This window comes from Orbicella faveolata, unplaced genomic scaffold, assembly GCF_042242905.1.
Source record: "Orbicella faveolata isolate gen_17 unplaced genomic scaffold, um_ofav_v1 contig_34, whole genome shotgun sequence".
Taxonomy (NCBI): Eukaryota; Metazoa; Cnidaria; class Anthozoa; order Scleractinia; family Merulinidae; genus Orbicella; species Orbicella faveolata.
The window spans coordinates 11,291,903-11,313,446 of record NW_028301563.1 but is presented as its reverse complement, the minus strand read 5'-3'; the positions used below and the strand labels follow the sequence as shown (position 1 = coordinate 11,313,446).

Sequence of the window (21,544 nt, the reverse complement as noted above, 5' to 3'; positions counted from 1 at the left end):
TGTCATTATTTTTAGCCGTCAAGGTCTCGTTAAGGGTTGCACGCGAAGAAGTCACTGTACTTTTTATTTGTCTGTTTTATAAACTGGTCTCTTTTAGGGGTCTGCATAAGCTTCGGCCACGCCCAGATTGGTCTCTTTTAGGGGTTAAATTCAACATTTCCCCGAGCATCCCCGTCCACTCCATATGGGAGTCCCTCCCGGGGTCCACCCTCCCCCGCCACCACTACCCGGGATACCCCCGCTCCGGGAATGGACGTTGACCTTTTAGTTCCCAGTCCCACGTGTTTAGCCCATTTCCCGGTCACACTCGAACTTTTCGTGACTTTTAGCATCTTTTCTCAAATATGGCCTCACTCTTTCGTTGCACTGCCTCGAAATTACCATCTGCCCAGTTTCTGAGGCACTCATCATTGGGAAAGAACTTGGCTGTGGTTTCATCTTTTTTCAGTTCATCCTCTAGTCACAATGCCATAAAAAATGTCACGGTCATTGGCAGTGGACTTATGGGAGCCGGGATTGCTCAAGTAAGTTTTAATAAATGAATGGGTAAAAACCATTATTCCAGCTCACCTGTTAACTTTGGCGAAATCCTGATTTGTTATATCGTTATGCACTACAAATTACAATATGCTTTGAAGTTTTCCAGTCGTTCTCTGCTTCAAAAATTAAAAGTGTTCACGCATACAAGGGAAGCTAGCTTTTTGCTATCAGGCTGCTAAATTGACCTCGTACGTTCTGTACGTTTAAGCTAGCTCAAAACTGTTTAAGCAGAAATGCGTTTAACTGTAAACTCAAATTTAGATTTGTTTTTTTTTTTGGAAGTGGAAATCATATTACAGTTTGGCCTGCCTCAAACAATTTTCACATGGATTTCTGGACGTAAATGTGACGTTGGAGTCACACGTGTTTTATTTATAAAACTAACGCGGGCTTTGATGTCGTGATTTAGTGCACGTAATTTGTTCTTGACGGAAATAATCTTTAATAATTAATAAAAACAATTGCAGAAGATAAGGTTTGCTTCACTGAAGATTATAACCATATTTGAAAGGTTTTTTTTTTAAATTTCGGTGTTTGATCCCTCGCATCCCCCAACATTTGGGTCTTGTTGCAGCTCTCGTAAGATCTCACATGAATGCCTTGAAACCCTTTGAGAGGACAATAAAACAAAAAACAGAAACAATGCCCCCAAGCCCCAAAACGATAACAGCTGCTGCAATGACAACAAAAAGAATTACATGATACACTACCGCAACATTTGCGAGGTTTCGGGGACGACAGAGCCTGGCAGGGGCTTATGGGGAGGGACTGTAGCCAACCCCCCCCTTAAAATAATATTATTTTAGAAATGGCAGAACCTGGGAATTAGGGGAAGGGACTGTAACCCCCCCCCCCCTTATAAAAAAAATAACTATAAATAAATAATAATTATTAATCAGCAAATTTTCCACTGCTGGGTTCAGGTACAGTCTTCACATTATATATTGGTGTCTTGTGGATGTCTTATGGTTTAACAAATGGATAAAAACAGAATCTAGTAATATACTAACAACTAGTCAGCCGAAACCTTATCAGAGCTGCATCTTCTCCTCTTCTTACAGATCATGGAATTTTCATTAACCCTTAGTGGTTTTCAAACTTTGCAAATTGTTTTAGACTAAACTTTTTCACATTCTGTTACAAATTTTATTTTTCATTAAATATGCCAAACCAAACGAGCATGTGTACTAAAGGCACCCATGGCTAAGTGTCGATTGATACCATTGGTTGACACCCTCAAGGGAACCTTGATCGACACTCGATCAGTACCCAATCGATACTTGATCGACACTCGATCAATGCCTCAGTTGACAGTCCATCAACACTCCATCGACATCTCGGTCTTGAAACAGTTGGTTTCACTGTTGACTAATTTTGATCGATTCATATGAGTTGGTCCACATTCGTCTGACTTTTGACTGACTGTTGATCAAGTGTCAAATGACTATCGATTGGGATGTTTATCAAGGGTATAGATCAAGAGTATCGATCAAGAGTATTGATTGAGTGTATTGATGGGCACTTGACCAAGGATGCCGAAAGGTCAGTCACCAACAACAGTTCTTTTCAGAACTAGCCTCACCCAGATGATGACACTATACAAACTACAAATGAATGTACTCTTAGTTATAATTTTATAATGTTGAATGTAATTTACATACTCAGGTAGCTGCAGCCACAAATCACCAGGTGACGATGGTTGATCAAACAAATGCAATCTTGACAAAATCACTGAGGTCTATTGAGAAAAGCTTGGGAAAAGTAGCAAAGAAAAAGTTCAAAGATGATCCAGAGGTAGGTCTTTGAGGCCATATTATTATTAATAAGGCAGTAAAACAACAAAATTCTGCTGTTACAGAGATGCCTCTCTAAAAAATAACCAATTCAGCCTCAAAAATGCATCAAATATTCAAAAACGTTTTCCCTCAGAATGCCAAAAATCAGGCAAAATATGTCTGACAAATGTATTTTATGCACTTTCCATTTTGTTTTCAAAGCTTGTGCTTGCACTTGCACAAATTAGTTTTCCATATCAGTCAGGGTGGCGAATGGTAAATGCGAGACTTTGCGAGATGGCGAGATGAGCGTTTTTCTTTGCGAGCCCGAGACATTTTGACTTTTTAGATTGCGAGACCGAGACTTCAAAGTGTTTTGAGTGTGAGTGTGAGACGTTCAGACTCTTAAACTTTGAGCCCCAGATTTAGTTGAGAGCTAGAGTGATCTTGTACAGCCTTAAGCCAGCATCTTGGAACTGACTGGAACTGGAAATTCACTATGTTATGCAGAGCTCCCAAGCTGTCTCACGCAAACAAATTCAGTCTTACGCTCTCACCCTGAAACTATTATTTCTCACGCATTTAAGATTTCTTGCTGCTTTAGTGAAAATCCTTCATAATAAACTATCTTTTATGATATAATTTCATCCGTGATTGGTCAGTGATCGGACTGACAGCATGTAGAACAAGCGTTATAACATGTTAATTTGACTTCTAGATACATGTAAGTCAGAATGTTAAGAAAGAGTTGATATTGGTCCAATAAAAAGAAAATTCTGCGATCTAAACAGTTGCTTTTAAAGCATCACATTTCTGCTCAGAATGAAGGAAAACATGTCTTAGCTACCCCTAGCGGGATGCCGCCTGCGGTGCCACAAATAGCAGCTACACCTTCGAAGATCTTATTTTTAGCCAACATATGAACTTGAGAGCTCTGGTTATGATATCCTAGAGAAATATAACAGTTTTTCTGTTGCCAAATCAGACGTTGCGGTAGGTTTTGTACCTTTTTGTGGAATTAAAGTGCCTATGAAGTAAAAAATAATTGCTGCTTATTTGAAAGGGTTTTCAAAGTAAAGAAGAATGGCCTTTCCCTTTTTAGAATAACTTTTTTCGTTCTAGAGATATTTACGTTTTTGTATTATGCAAATGAGGAAATTGATGACGTCATAGGTGGTTCCACTTGAACAGTAAAACACTGAATCAAGAATATCTCTAGGAATATTGGAGCAGTGTTCTTCAAACTTGGCACCACAAATGTGCATCGCAAAAGAAAGAGAATGACATCTTTTGTGTTGTTGCCATGGCAACACTTTTGGCTCCAGTCTCTTTCTGTGAAAAACCAAATATGCCAATTTGTCACCCTTCGAAAAAGGACAGAGGGTCTTGCTCGGAACACACATGATTCCCATATTGTTTTAACTCTCCCCATTAGATTGTTGGGAGTGGATGATCCTTGTTTATGATAAAATCTGGTAATGTTAGTTTTAATTAAAACAGGACCAGCGGCATAACTGTTGTCATGGCGACGGCACAATGGGTGTCATTTTGTTTCTGTTGTGATGTACATTTCTGGTGCCAAGTTTAAAGAACACTGCTTTAATATTTCTAGAGATATTCTTGATTGAGTGTTGAACTGTTTTAGTGGAACCACCTATGACGTCATCACTTATAATACAAAAACATGAATATCTCTAAAACACAAAAAGATATTCCAAAAAGGAAAATGCCATTCTTCTTTACTTTGAAAAGCCTTTCAAATCAGCAGCAATTATTTTTTACTTCATAGGCACTTTAAGACAATTTAGGAGAAGTTAGGATTAACTTTTTCTCGGAAAATTTGTAAGTTGCTTCATTGAAATTCCATATCATGTAAAGACAAGATGTAATTTATAAAAATTGTTAAAGGAACGAATTGGGACTTCAAGACCTTTAGCCTTGTGAAAAATTGAGACTCCGAGACAGCTTCGTAGAAAAATCGAGACTGCAAGACGCACATAACCGCTAAAAGACGAGACTGCGAGACCCGTAAAATTCGACTAAAATTTTACGAGACCCAGAGTTTTTGAAGGACCATTTGCCACCCCTGACAGTGCTCAGGTTTTCACGAAAGAAGAGGGCTTGTTTTGTTTGGCTGGTATTCCAGCCATCTGTGGGAGGGAACATTTTGTAGTTCCAGAAAATATCCATACCTCCCCCATGGAAGGGATTTTTTATAAGACCCCCCATGGCAATCTCTTTAAAAATTCCAATTAAGTTTCATACAGTCTTTAAATTTTTGGTCTTCTTTCTAGTACCTTCCTACCTCCAGGCAATTCTAATTCCTTCTGTGCAGGGAGTATGGATATTTTCTGGTACTGCACATTTTCCTTTGGGTGGGAAAACTTCCCATTGGTGGTGAAAGGGAATCCCGGTGTCAGACTTATTGAGAGAGTTCCGTCACACCTCCCTGAATCTCTGGGGTCTTATTCAAGGACACAATGCATTGGCAAGACTTAAACACAGACTACAAAGCTCAATACACTAAAAGGTACTGCAAAAGCTCCCGCTGCGGACCTTTTGGGGCTGAACACCCTAGCAGGTACCAAAACTGCTTTTTCAACCCCCTAAAAGGTACGACAAGCACCCCTGTCCTTTTTATAAGGGGTCCCCCCCCTGCCCAGGTACCAGACTTGAAATCTAGATGTCAGTTTAGTTCAAGTCCCGCTTTAGCACAAGGTTGTTATAAGATTTTTCATGGTAGACGTGACTTCCACTCCTCGCCTATACTATCTTGTGAATATGTGGCCCACTGGTTTACCTCGTGCTAGTGGAGGATTTCAATCTTTTTATGTTTTATGTTAACTTTTTGGTGTCTGGTGCTTGAGCATGTAGAAACCTGTGGAAGAGCCCCCCCCCCCCCCCCAAAAAATTCGAAAAGTACTTTATGTACTGCAAAATATGACATCACAGGTAAGGTTACAGTCAGGTTTACATTTTGTGACTAATAGCATGAATGGAAAAGAAAAGCATTAACACAGGAATGTGTAGTCAAATCAATTTATCGTCGTGAGCAGACAAGAAAAAAAAAATTCATTCAAGAAAAAAAGAGCAAGGAACAGTCAGGACAAATTAAATTTGAGAACGAAAAGACTAATGAATCCCTGTGGTTTCGACTGTGTGCTTTGTCAAACCCAAGCATTCATCGATAGCGAATTTAGACAATTTAGTGAGTGAAGCTTTTCTTTTGTAGCCTTTATAACGAATTTCTTTTAAGTTAGTTTCTCAATTGATATGCCACAGTTTTTGAACTACGGGTCGGTCTGACCAAGTGAAAAGTTTTGCAAGATGCTTTCAATTGTTCGATCAATACCGTCAATGTCAACAAAATGTTGAGCATGCTTTCATGAATACGTTGAAGGCATACCTTTAAGGCTTTGAGCCTCTTTAGGGGAGAATTGAGCCCCAATTGGGGATCAGAGCATGTTAGTTTCAGTTACACAATATTGAACTGTTCCAGTTAGCTTGCCCTTCATCTATTCATTCAGAAACTATTGACTGATGACATTTGATGTAGTTACAATGATAATGTTAGCTTTGAACTGTCTCATTCTCCTTGGTTTCTCTTTGATAGCATTTTTATTTTTTATGTGAACAGAGCTAACTGAAAGGTTTGTTTCAGAAGTTTGTGCTGAATACAACTATTACATTACAACTACATGGGATTGTATAGTTCTAAGGTGTTTAATATGTACTTACATTAGTTCCGGTTACACAATATTGAGCTGTTGCAGTTTGCTTGCAAGTGCTTTATACTGAACTAAAGATTTGATAAAACAACTACAGTATTTTTTATCTCTCCAAGTTATAAGCCCATAACTTAGCCCATGACATGCTGTTATCTGTACTGGTCAGTCAGTTGTAATACAAATTATGCATATGTTTCCTTAAAAGATATTTAGCAGTTTCTGGTTAATAATTCCTTGTTTGTAATTAATGTTCACTGCTTGTGTACTTTCTTGCAATTGCAATGCGTCAACATGTTTCAAATTCCCACAATGACAACCAATTCATCCCAAACCTAACACCAAAGCAACAAAACACTCTCTCACCAGTGGCCCTAAAGAGGATGTTGCTGATTACTGCAGCAACAATTTAAGATACATAGAAACAAACAGCTAGCACTAGACACATGTATACAATGAATACCTATTTTTTGATAACAGGGTGAAAAGCAGTTTGTCACCGATACTATGTCAAGGATACATATCGCAACAGAGCCAACTACCAACATAGCTGAAACAGATCTGTTAATAGAAGCCATAGTGGAAAACATGCGCACCAAACACAAACTCTTTACAGAGCTTGACAAAGCAGCACCCAGGTATCAATTAAGTCATGGACTAAATAGCTAGTTAACAAATTTATTCCATTCAGTGTACTATATTTACAGGGAGCCAATAATATCTATCAAACTTAGGTACAGGGACTGTGGAGGGGGAAGGGCTGGTAGGGCTACAGCCCTACCACGTTTATTGCTGGGAGTTATTTTCTAGGGCTCCAGATGGCACGCAAATGCAAGATAAATGGCAAAACACTGACCTAACGTTTGTTTTTAGCCCTAGCACTCTTAAATGGTCTCCGCGGTCCCTGAGGTATATGTACATAATATTATAGATAAATGCAGTGAAAATTTGATTTCAAAATCATTGTGCAATGAAGCTGTAGAGTCTCAGTATACATGTTCGTAATTCAGACAGGCTTCACCAAGCTAGGATGCCAATGCCTCCCATTAAGGAAAAGAACTATGGCCTGTGAAATTAAACTTTTAAAGATCATACTCCGATTGTTTACTACCCTGGTCCCAGAGGTTTTTCTTGATTTTTCTCTGCATGAGAGAGCTGTGGGAGAGCCACGAAACGGTGAAAACACGAGTTGTGAAGTGGCAAGAAAGAAAAACCTCTGGTTACCTTGGGCGCAAATCAATATGATTGGTTTGTTTGTTTGGTAATACCGAGGGTACGGTGGGGATATCTGTCACTGCACTTCTTGAGGTAAATTTTGCTTCTCTACCAGGGAAGGAATTTGTTTGCAAAATACTTCAGTTCTTAGTTTATACACGTTCAAGATTTGCCTGTGTTCGACATGGATTACGTTTCTGACTGTGTCTTCGAAGAAATTTGCAATATCTCAGGGTTTTCTCTTAGTATTTAGTTCACCAGTACTCATCTATCCACCAGGCCCCGGTTTTTCGAAGGCTGGATAACACTATGCACCAGATAAATTACTATCCAGTGGATAAGTGTTAACAAAACAAACCACGCTATTGGCTGGATAGTGATTTACCTGGTGGATAGCACTATCTATCTTTCGAACAACCCGGGCCTGGTCCCAGTTATTCAAAGGCTGGTTGATGCTATATACAGGATAAATCAGAATCCACGGAATAAGTGTTAACAAAACAAACCACACTATCTACTGGATAGTGATTTATCCACTGGACAGTGTTGTCCAACCTTTGAACAACTGGCCCCTGGGTTAGGAAGAAATTGACCAGAGTTCAAACCCAGATTACTCTTTCTAGAACCTGGCATTCAATAACCATTTAGCAAACAGATTCCATGTTGCCTTGTGTCTATTCACTAACTGATCAGAGATTAAGTCAAAATGTGTAACGTGGACAAAATTTTGTCACACAAGCTGTTAGGTGAGTATGTCACTGATGTTTGTACCACATTTGACATCTTCTGTGAAAAAAGACACAAAAAGACACAAAAAATGTTAATGCAGGGGTTTCATGAAGGGCCGGGCACCAGGCAAATTGACCGCCTGTGAGGATGATTTTGCCCAGCTGGTTTGACCATCTAGCAGAAAGTTTTTCTTACAAAGAAGTTCAGTTCTAATAGTTTTGCCCGCCTGTGAAAACCAGTTGCCACCCTGCTGAAAACATTAATTAATGAAACCCCTGTTAATGACTCCATCTATACATAACTCCTTCAATCAGTCATAATAAGAACCAATCAAAAAATGAGAATAATTTGATTTGTTATCTAATACATGTAAGTTATTGTACCTCCCATAAAACTTTCATTTTTAACTTCATTGAAAGAAAGACAATAGTCATTCCACTTCATTACTCTCTATCAGGGCCTAAAGATAGATCAAACTGATTTAATTTTTTTCTTGTTAATTGTTTTTCAGTCACACCATCTTTGCGTCCAACACCTCTTCTTTGCCAATAGGTGAAATAGCAAGCATCACAAAGAGAAAGGACAGATTTGGTGGACTTCACTTTTTTAATCCTGTTCCTTTGATGAAACTGGTTGAGGTTTGTTAAGATATTTAGCACTTCTTTTGTTCATGTCTAATGCTGTACAAAGTTGGATGATTATTCCTTAATAAGTGCATACAGTTGATTCATTGAGGGCCTGTCAGTTTGGTCACGAAAGGAAATATTTTTAATTACTTTTAGAGTAATTTTATCCATGCAAAGCAATTTTCTAATGAAGTGGCATAATTCAGCACTAGGGGCCTGTTTCTCGAAAGCCCCGGAATCTTTGCAGGCCCGAAAAGCCATTTTTTAGTTATCGGCATTTAAAGACAGAGAGGTGTATATGCCTGAAACTTCTTGCATGAAGGAAACCACTATTCGTATCAAGAATATTAAATGAATAAAACAGCCCTGGAGTTGAAAACCTTTTGGGACCTTCTAGAAACGGGCCCCAGAAGTCACGTCAATCTGAATCTGATTAAGACAATTTGTCCACATTGTCAACCCTCCTTGTTTGTCTTCTCATTGTCTTATAAATTGATCAACTTCTGTATTTAATAACCATTGACATTTTATATTTTCTTCATTTCAAGGTTATTCGTATTCCAGAAACAACAGATGAGACGTTTGATGCTCTATTTCAGTTTAGCAAGGAGCTTGGCAAAGTGCCAGTCTCTTGCAAGGTAAGCAGTGTACCCCAAAAGACATTTTGTACCCCTCTGCCCCCTCCCAACCCCTGCCTGAACCCCATTTTTGCATGTGATTTTTAGCAATCCTTGAATATTGCTGGCTTATCCTTGAAAAGTCCTTGAATTAAAGTCATTGGTAAGAAAGGTCTTACTAATGTTTGTATGAACCATGTGTCAGCTCTTACCTCTGGTTATAGTAATGTGGAGGGATCAGGAGAACCTGGGAATACCCAAGCCTTTCCCTGGATAGGAAGAAAGTCAGGCTGCTCCAATGAGAGATTATTTTTATTTATGGTCATTTATAACAACTTTAGAATAAGTGAGAGTAACACTGAAGTTGATGAAGGTAAATGAAGTGCCGTATCAAGTTTCTGAAGCTAACATTACAAAATAGCCCTTCATCATAGCAAACTTGTTACAGCAGATTTTATCAACTTCAAGTTCAGAAATAGCAATAAGCGATTCACATGTCCACTGATGCAGCCCACCACTGTCTTTACAACTAGTAACTTTTTTATTCTATGGGAGTAGAGTACAACATCTTGACCCCAGTTAGGGGTTGAACCCAGACCTGACAATTAGCGGTAAAGACTCCATATAGATGCTGTTAGAACTTCCTCAAAAGGTTTGTCCTGCTGATCAGCCTTGTTGCATTTGTTCATAATGATGACCAACTCCTCAACATTTTATTCCATCGTGTTTTGTTTCTCTTTTCTTTCAGGATACCCCAGGTTTTATTGTGAATCGTTTGCTTGTTCCATACATAATGGAGTCCATCAGAATGCTTGAAAGAGGTGAGAATTCAAAATGAAAGATAATAGTTATTATTAAGGGTTTTTTCTTGTAACCATGGCTGGGCTGTCATTAAGTTTTAATTTATCTGTAGCCTTGATCTTCACATCAGTAACAAACTTGTTACTTTATGTGAGAATTGTATCAACTAGGGCAAGATCACCTGTAACATCAATCAGAAATGGTGGGAGAGTTGCATGTCTGTATGTTGGTCTGGGGTACCATATTGCTTCGATTTAGCCCCAGAACTGAGTTACTTTCGGCCCTTAGCTCAAGGAAGGGTGCCTGTTGGGCGGGGACGCTTATTGGCAATGAGGTCCAACCGTAACATGAAAACGCAATAAGCAATTCAGTGAACAACAATATATGCACACGTGTACTGTAACTCAAGAAATGTTCTATCTCTTAATTAAATGATTCTTATTACCTGAGCTCATAACGAAAAATTCCTATGCCATGTACCTCTGCTTGCTTACAGGGGATGCCTCAGCAAAGGACATTGACACAGCTATGAAGCTTGGAGCAGGTAAGGACCATGTTTTTATAATATACTTCATTGCAAGCTTCAAGCTAATGGCAATTGTAATAGGCCATTTTTGACATATTTAATTCTCAATGCTGTGTTAGAAACACAGTACAGGGATTAAAACAAGACAAATAACGTATTCATCCTTCAACCTTGTTGTTTTATTCCGCTAAACCTCCGCGCAATTAATATTTCAAAAGTGGCTTACTGTTTATACACACGATTGTGGGCACTTTGTTCACCCTCCCCACCCTGTTCAATGTTGCCATCACCCTTCTAAACTGCTACATGCATTCTGCCAGTTTCCAACAATGCAAAGGTGCAGAAGGGGTGTGAACGTGCTTTTTAATGGTAACTGCGAGTATGGTGCGACGTCTCTACAAAATGTTTCAACCTTGAAAAGGCTTTGCTCGTATTGTTGTAGTTAATTTCTTAAAATTTCGAGCACAATTTTTTTAATCAATCAACAAACACCATACGGATCTCTGTAGAGGCAGAGGGAGATGGCCGAGTGTGGCCGAGTCGTTAGGGCGTCGGACGTGAAATCCGGAGGTCGTGGGTTCAAGTCCCGCTCTGACCACTAAACTGGAGATGTTATTCGGTAGACTCTTGTTCAACTCCTCGGTCATTCTTGTAAATAGCCAACTGATCTGCCTCCCGCTAGTTGGGATTTTTAAGCCTATTATGGTTAGTTGATGTTTGTTTCTTTCAGTTTAAGTGGCAAGCCTGTGAACTAACTAGGTGTAGCTAAGCGCATTGACCATTATAAACAACGACATTTGAACATTTTAGAAGATTTACTTTCATGTCCCAGGCAAGACTTGCATGGGCGAGAAAAAATGTACCTCTCTTCAAAATCACGAATCTCGACAAAGAGTTCAGTGAAAATCTTATATGATGGTTTGAACACAGGAGTTTCAGTAGTTCGTATAGCGCGATCGTCCAGGTGAGGGTAGTTCTGAAAAGAACTGTAAGTTGTAGTTCATTGAGATTTCGACTACGACAACATACTAATCAAATCCCACTAAACCTGACGAATCACCGTTTACGAACCTACAGCCAATAACATCACGGCTAAACGGAGTGATCAGTCTCAACAGCCAGACTTCTAACACCGTTGACTTAAACAATGACTTTCTGGTGACTATTGTTTTGGCCACAATTGTTCGAAGGCTGGATAACACTATCCATAAGATAAATCCCTATCCAGTGGATAGCGTGGTTTGTTTTGTGAACACTTATCTACTGGATGGCGATTTATCCGGTCGGTGGATAGGGTTATCCAGCCTTCGAACAACTGGCGCCAGCTCTTTAGAGAACAACCCACACCCGGACGATCACACTACAATACGTTCCACCAATCAGAATGAGAATCTTAGAGAATAAAATAGTAAATGTTACAGTAGTCCAGGTCCCTCTGGGCAACTGTCTTAATGTTCGGGCTTTTCAGTTAAAACCTCGTAAACGTTCCGAAGAGATTCCGAATAAAATTGACCAATCCGGAAGTTTTCGCGAGTATTACAAAAATTGATTCATGAACTTGTCTTCACCAGGATACGTCACTGTTACCTAGCAACGTCAAAGACGTCAACCGCGGGCTCAATCAGCTCTTGAAAACTAGATTCTGACACATAGCTGATGAATACGTTGTCTTTTAAAATTTAAATTAGCCAACTTTTTTGGCATATTCTTTTTACGATCAAAATGGTAAACTCTTCTACCGTGCATAGTAATCGTCAACAGTTGACTGGAATTGTTTATATTATGTGAATGGAAATAATTTAAAATGTGATTAACTGTGCCAGGAAAAATTCAAACTGGTAGCAAATTTTTGACCACAACATAAACGATTTGCAAAATTTGAAACCGCAAAAGCTAAAAAAAAAATAAACCACTTATACAATTAGCTTAAAATTGATGGAAACTTGAAATGAGAGCTATCTAAAGTAAGAAAGAGGTGCTCAAAAGGCAAAATGCAGGGATGGTTAACTCGGGGAGAGATGAGACGAATTTCCAAAGGCAAACTTTTAATATTCTGCTCCATTTTGGGGTCTCCTCTAGTTAGAACCGTCTGAGGCAATTTTTACTCAATTCTCGTTTTCGTCTCTGTTTTTTGTGTCCATATCTACATGTGTGTTTGATTTACATTAAACGGTACAAATTGTTCGTTAAAATCTCTTAATGTATTCATTTCGGCTTTATTTATAGCCTCATCACTTCTTATTGATAAGGTCATTCGTGAAAGACTGTCAGGCTGAAAAACGGGCTGCTTTCCTTTGTCGACGTTTTATCAGTGTGTTATATTTGGATACGTTCCCCTGTCTATCTGTCTTTATTTTCCTCTAGCAGTAGCAGAATAAAGAATTTATAGACAAATTGTATGCGGAATAAAATTTACGGGACGAAAATCAAAATAAAGTACAAAAAACAGCTGGGGTTGCCAATATAATTGGATTCAAAAGGGGAGTAACATTAGTAAAAGTGTTATGCGAAATTTAGACCACAAAAACTTTTTTACTTAATTTTAAACGGGCTATAACTTATATATTGGAATTTTCGATTGGTCAGTTCTCTGGTTCATTTGATTAAGATAGGTTGATTTGGATAAAAGGCCGATTTCAGTCGCCATGCGGGTAACCCTTGTGGTAAGGGTCCCCGTGGGGTGAGTGACCAAGAAAACGGCGGGAAAACCACGAAACGGCGGGAAAATGGTAAAACGGCGACGGAGATAAACTTGGAATAGGTTTCGCTCGGCGCTGCTGGCATGTAATCGTCAACCGCAAATCAAGAAACATTTGCTAATTTCGTCAAAGTAGACGTTGTTCGTGCTGAGAAACCAGCCTTGTTTTAAGGAATTTTTTACGGAAAAGCAAACATAGTGAGTGCCAAGCACCAGAGAAGACATGACGAAACACCGGAGATCATTGCAGCTCGAGAAAGAGCTGTATTTAGCGAAAAAGAAGCTTGAAAAGTTTGAAACTGTGGAGCGAGCTACCGACAAAAGGAAGTGTGATGTGCAGCAAGAGTTGCTCTGTGCGTCGAAAAATGTTGGACGTTTAAAGATTTCATGTTGCAGCTCTTTAGAAATAGAGAATAGGGTCGAGCAAGAGATTTTTCTTTGCCGTGATAGGACTTGTGAGTTAGAGGGACGTGATTGTAAAGTTACGGATTTGGAAACCACGAATCAGAGTTTTGAGAGAAAACAGGAATCTTTGCATCAAGAGCTGTTGAAAAGGTCAGAGAAAAAAACCGATGGCGAAATTGCGCTCCAAAGTATCAAGCAGAAAAGAGGGTATGTTAAAAATGGCAAAGCACAACAGGGTGCGAAAACTAATGAGAACGAAAATGGGAGAAGAAAGCTTAAAAGCGATAAGGGATATCTCCAAGGAGAGTTGATTAAATTACGGGAAGATATTTCCACGTCTAAAAGCCAGATTGATACTTTATTGCAAGATAAGAATGAATTGACAGCTGTGTCAAAAGAAACGAAGAAAAGCGATATAGGAAGCAATTTGGAATTTGGAAAACGTTTCAGAGACGGTGGAAATCGCGAAAGATCGATTCCAAATCAGCACTTTATCCTAGAGGCTTGCGACAAAAAGTCCACAAATGAAATCCGCAAGCTGCACGAAGTCGCTACAGATTTAGAAACAAAGTACGCCACCTGTAAGACTGAGCTAGAAAACCAACAGGACCTTATCACAACAATTATTTCGCGCGAGAAAGCTGTCTCGCGCGCGGCGCGCAAGGCTGCGCGAGATCTGCAGGTGCAACTCGACGAAAGTCGGCAAGAGATTGAAAAGCGTGACGTTATGATGAAAACACTCGCGAAAGACAAAAGAAGTCTTGAGCACAGCATTCTGGAATTTAGGCGAAATTATCAACAAAAATGCGATGCCTTTGACGCTGAACTGAACGAAACAAAAACTCTTCGTACGAGGCCAAGGATAGAGGCACCTATAGTCAGTACAAATCTACAGGATTATTTGGAAAAATATCAACAAGGGGCCGACCTGATTAGCCAAGAGCCAAACAGACAAATAACCGGCTCGTCGTGGTATCGTTCACACGAACAAAAGGCGGCCATTTCGCTTTACAAAGCTAGCAAGTCTGCCCACAGTGTTTATGCAAGACGCCACCGTGGAAACATCGAGAGTTTGAACCCAGACGAATCGCTTCTGCAAGACCGCAGCGAAGAAAAGAAAGAGATTTTTCGCGGTCATTTGCCAAAGAAAAGAAAGGATAAGTTAACAGAGGTTCGCAATCGGCGGCAATTTCACGCAACTGCGGAAAGCGCCAATGAGAGCGCTGATCTCGAGTGGAACAAACCTCACGCTGATTGTGTAAGCAAATACCGCGAGAGCTGTCACGATCAGAAAGGGCTAAAGACGTTGTTGATGGCGGTAGAAGACGGGCGAGCGCCGACTGTGGAGATGGAGAACGAGTTGGATGAAAGATCGGTAGAAAACGACAGTAAATGCGAAGAATATCAACCCGACGTCGACGGAGTTCGATCGGGGAACGATGCGGTAGAAATCGAGAATTGTTCTTCGACGCATGAAGAACAAGAGATCAAACAGATTGAACCTTTAAATGTTTGTAACGGCGACGAGATCGCGTCTCCGATCGTCGAAAGCGAATTTACGAATGGTCATGCAAGCCTAGTGCCAGACGAAGACAAAAACGATTCTGGAGTGAGTGTAGATCCGACGAAAGATGATTTTGACACGGTGAAGAAGAGAAAAGAAGAATTGCAACAGTTATGCGAAGTGTTAATGGAGGAGCGAGATAAAGCGACTCGTACGCTCAGAGGAAGAGATGATGAAGTAATGCGGTTACGAATGCGCACTGTGGAAACTGAACACGAAAGAACTGATCTGAAAATCCAATTAGCTAAGGCCATGGATCGTTCAGATGGCCAGGAGAACGAGCTTGCGTCCGTTAAAGAAGAGAACGAGAAACTGAAAGCTGAGGTCGAGAGGCTCGGAAAGAGAATTGAAGAATTGGAGGCGGAGAACAGCCACCTTAATAGTAAACTTCAAGCACGTGCTGATCAAGATCATGCAGATGGAAAGAAAGAAACAGCTGATTTGGAAAGTGCTGAGTTAGTGGGCACCGTGGCGGAAGATCGAGCGGAGGAGCCTGTTACTGTCCAAAGCGAAGAAAGGCTTGAGAGTGAACCTCAAGAGCAAGAACATGGGATTGGGAACGTCGTAGACGATACAACAACTTCAGAAGGCGCTGCAAAAGAGAGCGCACCTGCGGCAGACGAAGTCGTCGTGAAAAGAAGAGAATACAAACGCACCGCGCCAAACTATTACCGTCACTCGTTCGCCGGCAGCCTTCCGAGGCCATTCCACAGCCATGAGTTACACTCACAACGTTCCTTCGACCATAGCCCAAAGCACGAGCGTTCGGGATCGGTTCACTCTGACACGAGTGAGGAGAGCGAGTCTGGAAGTCATGCCGCGGCTCCGAGTGTGCCTAGCTTTATGAGGAGGAAGGCGAATAATGCGTACTTGAAATCTGGGTTCAGTCCTGTGCAGTTCAACTACCAGCCGCTCCCCGAGAGCATCTTGAACAAACGGGAAAGCTGGCTAGATGGGGTACGAGCAAGAGGGGATAGCTTATCTAGAGCGCGCGATAGCTCTTCTGACAGCGAAAGTAGCGGGATCGGCAGTGGTGCGAGCGCTTCAGTGGAAAAAAATCACCAATGGGTGGAGTGTGGAGAGACCACAAACACGCTGAACTCTGCACCTGAAGATCGAGAGAAACACTCAGGAAATGCCGAGAATTCCACCGAGGATTTACTACAGTCTACGCACGAAGAACACGAAAGAGTTTCTTTATCGGAACAACCATCAGAAGTAGTTACTGGTCAGTCACAAGTTGACGGCGAAGATCACGAGACGAAAGAGCACGTGTCTGATTTAGTCAGTATGTGGAACAGCAGAACAACAGAAGCATCGGACGTTTAAATTGCATGCGAATGAAACTGATACACGGTGGCCGATCAAGCGTTCGAAATCGTGACATACTCAGACCTGAACATCATAATAATAACAGTTGTTCATTTCACGAAGCAGGAAAGCATGTCAGTGTATTTCGTAATGGGTCAACGGATCGGCACGCTTGTGGTGATAACAAAACACAAACGAAAAAAGCGAAAGAGCACGTAGAAGATATTGGTTAAGGAAGAAATTATTCATAACAAATTCAGTGCGAAACTAATTTTGAATTTTGTAGACGGTGTGCTGAGTTTTTTTAGGACATCCGTTCTGTCAACAGACCTCTTAAATATAAATAATAGCGTGTGTTGTATGTAACGTTGTTTGCGCACAGGATTATTTTTTCCCAATTTCAATGTTCGAGTTGATCCAAGCAGATATGCATCATTAGCCAAGCATAGACCAAAGCACAGACTAAATGTAGGCAAAGGTGAAGATTATGGACACACAGACGCGGGTCGCTTTGAACATTTAAGCAATATAATTAAGTTGGAATTTTTATTGATTGGAATGGAATATACTTGATATACAGATCACTCAGTGGTAAGCGTGATTTAGAGAAATGAGCACACTTTTAAGTTGTACATTTTTGTTCTTCAAGACAATCGGACAACTGGTCTGTCAAATAATAAAATGCTTTTTCAAAACAACAGTTCTTTCATCGTGAGCCGATAAAACGAAGTGTTTACACTCCATTGATTCTCAGGAATGTAAATGCCTACGCGACTCGAGAAGCTCGCGTGGAACGCGCGAAACACGGATGAACACGTGCGTTTTAGGCATGAATGCGTTAGAAATACGTTTTTAACGAGAGCAGTGGAGTTTCTATGGAAACAAATGCTTTTCGTCAAGCAATCCTCTGCGGGTTGAAACATAAAAGAAAATACGTTTTTAAATGTTAACTTAACGGACAGGAACAGAATCTTTTTGTTTTATTTTGACTTTATTTTTCACATAAGTTGTAGAGATCGCAAATATTAACCTCGGGGATTTGAACGAGCGAGAACGCAGGGGTGGTGGAGAGGGGAAGGGGAGTGGTACTCCGTCATGAATGGATTCAAATTTTGATAATAAACGTTACTTCCATCAACAGCAACCCCTTCATAGCTGTCGTGCCAAAACTTGTTTCAGTACATTTAGGTCGTGTTCTATTGGGATCAACCGTTTCTTTTCTTTCCAGGTTGAAATGATTGAAAAAGCATTTGTGTGATTGTAGCTCGCGTAAGGACTATTCCCAGGAGTTACCGCGTTTGAACCGAAAACGGTTGGGAAAGTGTATTACTGAGGAAGGTCAATCGTATAACTCGGGTCATATAGCAGCCCTCGCAAGGGCCCACATGAATGCCTCGATACCCTTGGACAGAACAGTAAAACAAACAACAAAAACAATGCCCCTAACCCCAAAACAATGACAGCTGCTGTGATAACAGGTTTTGGGCCGCTTAAGTTGTTATCCTTGTTACAACAATCCAGAGGGAAACACGCTTGTAGCGACGGAGTTTGTCAGACTCCTAGAGGACTCGGGATCTGTTACAGCAAAACAATCCAACGGGAAGACAGAGAATACGCAGAGTTTAATTCAGTAACGTACTCAGAACGTAAAACATAACCAATACGGGATAGTGGTATCCGGCGTCCCACCACCGGGGGCGTAACCGAAGAACAATTTACAACACACCTGTATTTGTGTTAGACTCTAAACAAGTGATCTAGTATTTCGTTTAGTAATCCTAAACCCCTATTGGCTGCCAATGAGCTCATTGTTGTTCTAGGCTATTCCATCATAGGCAGTCAGTTATTCTGCTCGTAAATATTAACTACTTACAACTTCAGGTAGTTCTCACTACAAGGTGTTACGCGATAATACAGATAGACAGTTGGTTACCATGGTTGTTGGACTTTCATTCGACTGTGAAATGTTGGCTTTTTTATGGTTTTGAATATCGACAAATTCTCCCCTCACACTGCTACACTATGACGACAAATAGAGTTGCAAGCTTACAAGAGCTGCTACAATACCGATCAACTCAAACCAGTTGCGGTTGAACCTGTTGATCCCAGTAAGACACGGCCTTAAAGAGTTAAATTAACTAATGAGGACTCGTGTCAAAACTCCAAAGCTCAGAACAATGTCATGTGACAAAGAATATCACGCTAAGTAGATCTTTCTTGAAATTAAGCAAAAACAAAACAAAACAAAACAAAACAAAACAAAACAAAAAAACAGCAAAATTCCGACACACATTCTTCTTTGGTTCTACACTCGTATTAATCCACATCCATAGTGGAATCTTGACCTTCAGTTATAAATATTAACGCTTGTGTTTGAACAGTTATCTCTCAGCCAAGCCTCATTACTTAAAAAAAAAGAGAAAGAAAGCCTCATTATTAAAATGATGTTTGGAGTGTTATTATTGTAAGTTCTAACGGTGATGTTACACCAGACAGTTGGAAGTTGGTTTTCACTAGCGCATAAGCAAAAGCAGCATTCGCAGTCGCAGTAAAATGTTGATAATTAGCGCCATTTGTTAGGAAACTTTCTTCACAAAAGACGTTAATTTACAGTACTTTCCTGTGTTTACGAATGTTTCTGATGCTTATGCTTAGGAGCTTGTGAAAACAGCCTTTATAGGGCCATAGTATGCGACGTGAAGCCGTGGCGACGTCAATTAATGCTGAAATAAAACTCCAAGCGTAATTTGTGTAAGCTTTTCTAGGTGTTTAGTTAGTTCGGGCGCAGCGCGAAAAATGGCACACGAAAAAATAGGGGAGAAGCTCGGCGCGAGAAGGCGCTCCTCGCACCAAGCCTCTCTCTTTTTTATTTCGCCTCGTCGTTTTTCGCGCTGCGTCCCAAATGACTGAACGCACATGGTTTTATTGCGACATGGCTGGAAGAAAAATTGTCTACCAAAGTGCTTAAACGGATAACAGTTTTCTAACAGCTCTCAAAGAAAGTGCATTTAACCAATCACAATAGACGCAAATAGCCTAATGAACTAACGAGAACTCCAGACAAAAACGTACAACAGCGGAAAGCGCGGGAAAACCTCGGCGAGTCACTGTTACTCAACACCGGTTGACAAAAACAGCGCGTCTGCGGTGATTGGCTATAGGGAAAGTGACACGGGTTTTGTTCCGATCAACAAAACGCACGCGCAAAGCTTGGGACTTGGCGCGCCAAAATTAGGTCCAGTGTTTTTTTTTCCCCGCTGGTAAGGGAACGTCAGATGGTACAAAAAACGCGGTCAGCTGACACAGTCATCCCAATGCCGTCACTTAGACGTAGACGACTAAGCGGTGAAGCTTCCTTTCTTCCCTTTTTGTTACTAATACAGGAATGTTCTATGTTAATTATCAGGTTACCCAATGGGGCCACTGGAACTTGCAGATTATGTGGGACTTGATACAACAAAGTTCATCATTGACGGTATGTAGCGCATGAACGTGGGACTAGAATCAAAGTCTTTACATGAAAGTACTGTTCAATAGCTGTCATTAGAATGGTCACACACTAGGGTTTCATCCACAGACTTAAAAGTTAGAACCACCTTGTACAGCATAATAAACAGTACCACATGAAAGTACTGCTCAGTAGCTTTCATTTGAATGGTCACACACTAGGGTTTCATCCACAGACTTAAAAGTGAGAACCACCTGGTACAGCATATCAAACAGTACCACATGAAAGTACTGCTCAATAGCTTTCCTTTGAATGGTCACACACTAGGGTTTCATTCACAGACTTAAAATTTAGAACCACCTGGTACAGCATACTAAACAGTACCACATGAAAGTACTGCTCAATAGCTTTCATTTGAATGGTCACACACTAGGGTTTCATCCACAGACTTAAAAGTTAGAACCACCTGGTACAGCATACTAAACAGTACCACATGAAAGTACTGTTCAATAGCTTTCATTTGAATGGTCACACACTAGGGTTTCATCCACAGACTTAAAAGTTAGAACCACCTTGTACAGCATACTAAACAGTACCACATGAAAGTACTGCTCAATAACTTTCATTTGAATGGTCACAAGCGGCATTTATTTGAGGTGTAATAAGCTATAGGTACACTATTGCTAAATATATCATACGACCTCGGGCCAATATTCCCTGACACGGCCCTCCCGATCAGTTAGTGAGAGGTTAGTATTTCTGTTATTTCAGGCTGGCATGAAAAATACCCGGATGTGCCGCTATTCAATCCAAGCGAGATCATGAACGACCTTGTAGCACGTAACAAGCTAGGGAGGAAGACTGGGGAAGGATTTTACAAATATGATTAGGACCCACGCCACAAAAATAATCAACTCTCTTCAGAGCTTAAAGCGGGAGGAAAAAAACGCGGACAACAAAGCTTAAACGTGATTGGCTCGTTGGCTGTCACATGTTATCGCATGGTCTCAATCTGCTTTTATGTAAGCTGGAAAGTCAGTAACGTTTAATGAAAATCTTCGTGTCGTTACTAGCTTTTGTTGTTCTTACAGTTGAATTTCACGGTACTTGTTAAATAAAATAAGGTCTTTCAGACTGCATCGTCTTGTTGAACCTGTTTGTGTTTGTTACGATCCGAAACCGGCAATAAATGTTTACTTCTGCCTGAGCAGCTAACTAATAGAAACGTTTCGTTTAAGGTTACCTTACCTTCAGGGGTGTCTCGCTTCCAAGCGATGTAGCGCGTCCGGTTTAAGCTGTAGATACCTAAGCCCCTATATCAAATTAAAGCTTATAGAGCTGGCTATCAAACCATACCAAAAATTTTGAAATAAAATGAATTGCCAATTTTTTCACGGCCACTAAATGCAAGCGTCCTAATCACCTTTTGGAAGCTACAAGTCAAAGCGAATTTTGTTTTTCGCCAATTTATATTTTTCCTCGGTTTCAGGACAAAAAGCGCTAAAAAAGCGTGTCTGCGTTTTTCCATATTCAATTGTAGTAAAAAGTTACGGAACATTTTCGA

The 21,544-nt window shown here is 40.4% G+C and overlaps 2 protein-coding genes across 2 annotated transcripts; both read left to right on the top strand.

The window, feature by feature from the left end:
* The first annotated feature begins 281 nt into the window (after window positions 1-281).
* On the top strand, window positions 282-21,119 carry LOC110050127 (hydroxyacyl-coenzyme A dehydrogenase, mitochondrial-like). The gene is made up of 9 exons (XM_089270907.1): window positions 282-524; window positions 2,206-2,334; window positions 6,521-6,678; window positions 8,496-8,622; window positions 9,159-9,248; window positions 9,976-10,048; window positions 10,525-10,572; window positions 19,939-20,007; window positions 20,752-21,119. The coding sequence occupies exons 1-9, from the start codon at window positions 345-347 to the stop codon at window positions 20,868-20,870; spliced, it is 993 nt and encodes a 330-aa protein (XP_089127033.1). The 5' UTR covers window positions 282-344; the 3' UTR covers window positions 20,871-21,119.
* LOC110050124 (uncharacterized) lies at window positions 13,149-17,230 on the top strand. The gene has a single exon (XM_020756008.2). The coding sequence runs from the start codon at window positions 13,476-13,478 to the stop codon at window positions 16,548-16,550; it is 3,075 nt and encodes a 1,024-aa protein (XP_020611667.2). The 5' UTR covers window positions 13,149-13,475; the 3' UTR covers window positions 16,551-17,230.
* Window positions 21,120-21,544: the final 425 nt, after the last annotated feature.

Excerpts from the sequence above, each read along its gene's own strand:
- LOC110050127 (XM_089270907.1), top strand. The coding sequence starts at position 345 with ATGGCCTCACTCTTTCGTTGCACTGCCTCGAAATTACCATCTGCCCAG. Across the intron at positions 525-2,205 it reads TGGGAGCCGGGATTGCTCAA|GTAGCTGCAGCCACAAATCA; the intron begins GTAAGTTTTAAT and ends TTACATACTCAG. Across the intron at positions 6,679-8,495 it reads CTTGACAAAGCAGCACCCAG|TCACACCATCTTTGCGTCCA; the intron begins GTATCAATTAAG and ends ATTGTTTTTCAG.
- LOC110050124 (XM_020756008.2), top strand. The coding sequence starts at position 13,476 with ATGACGAAACACCGGAGATCATTGCAGCTCGAGAAAGAGCTGTATTTA.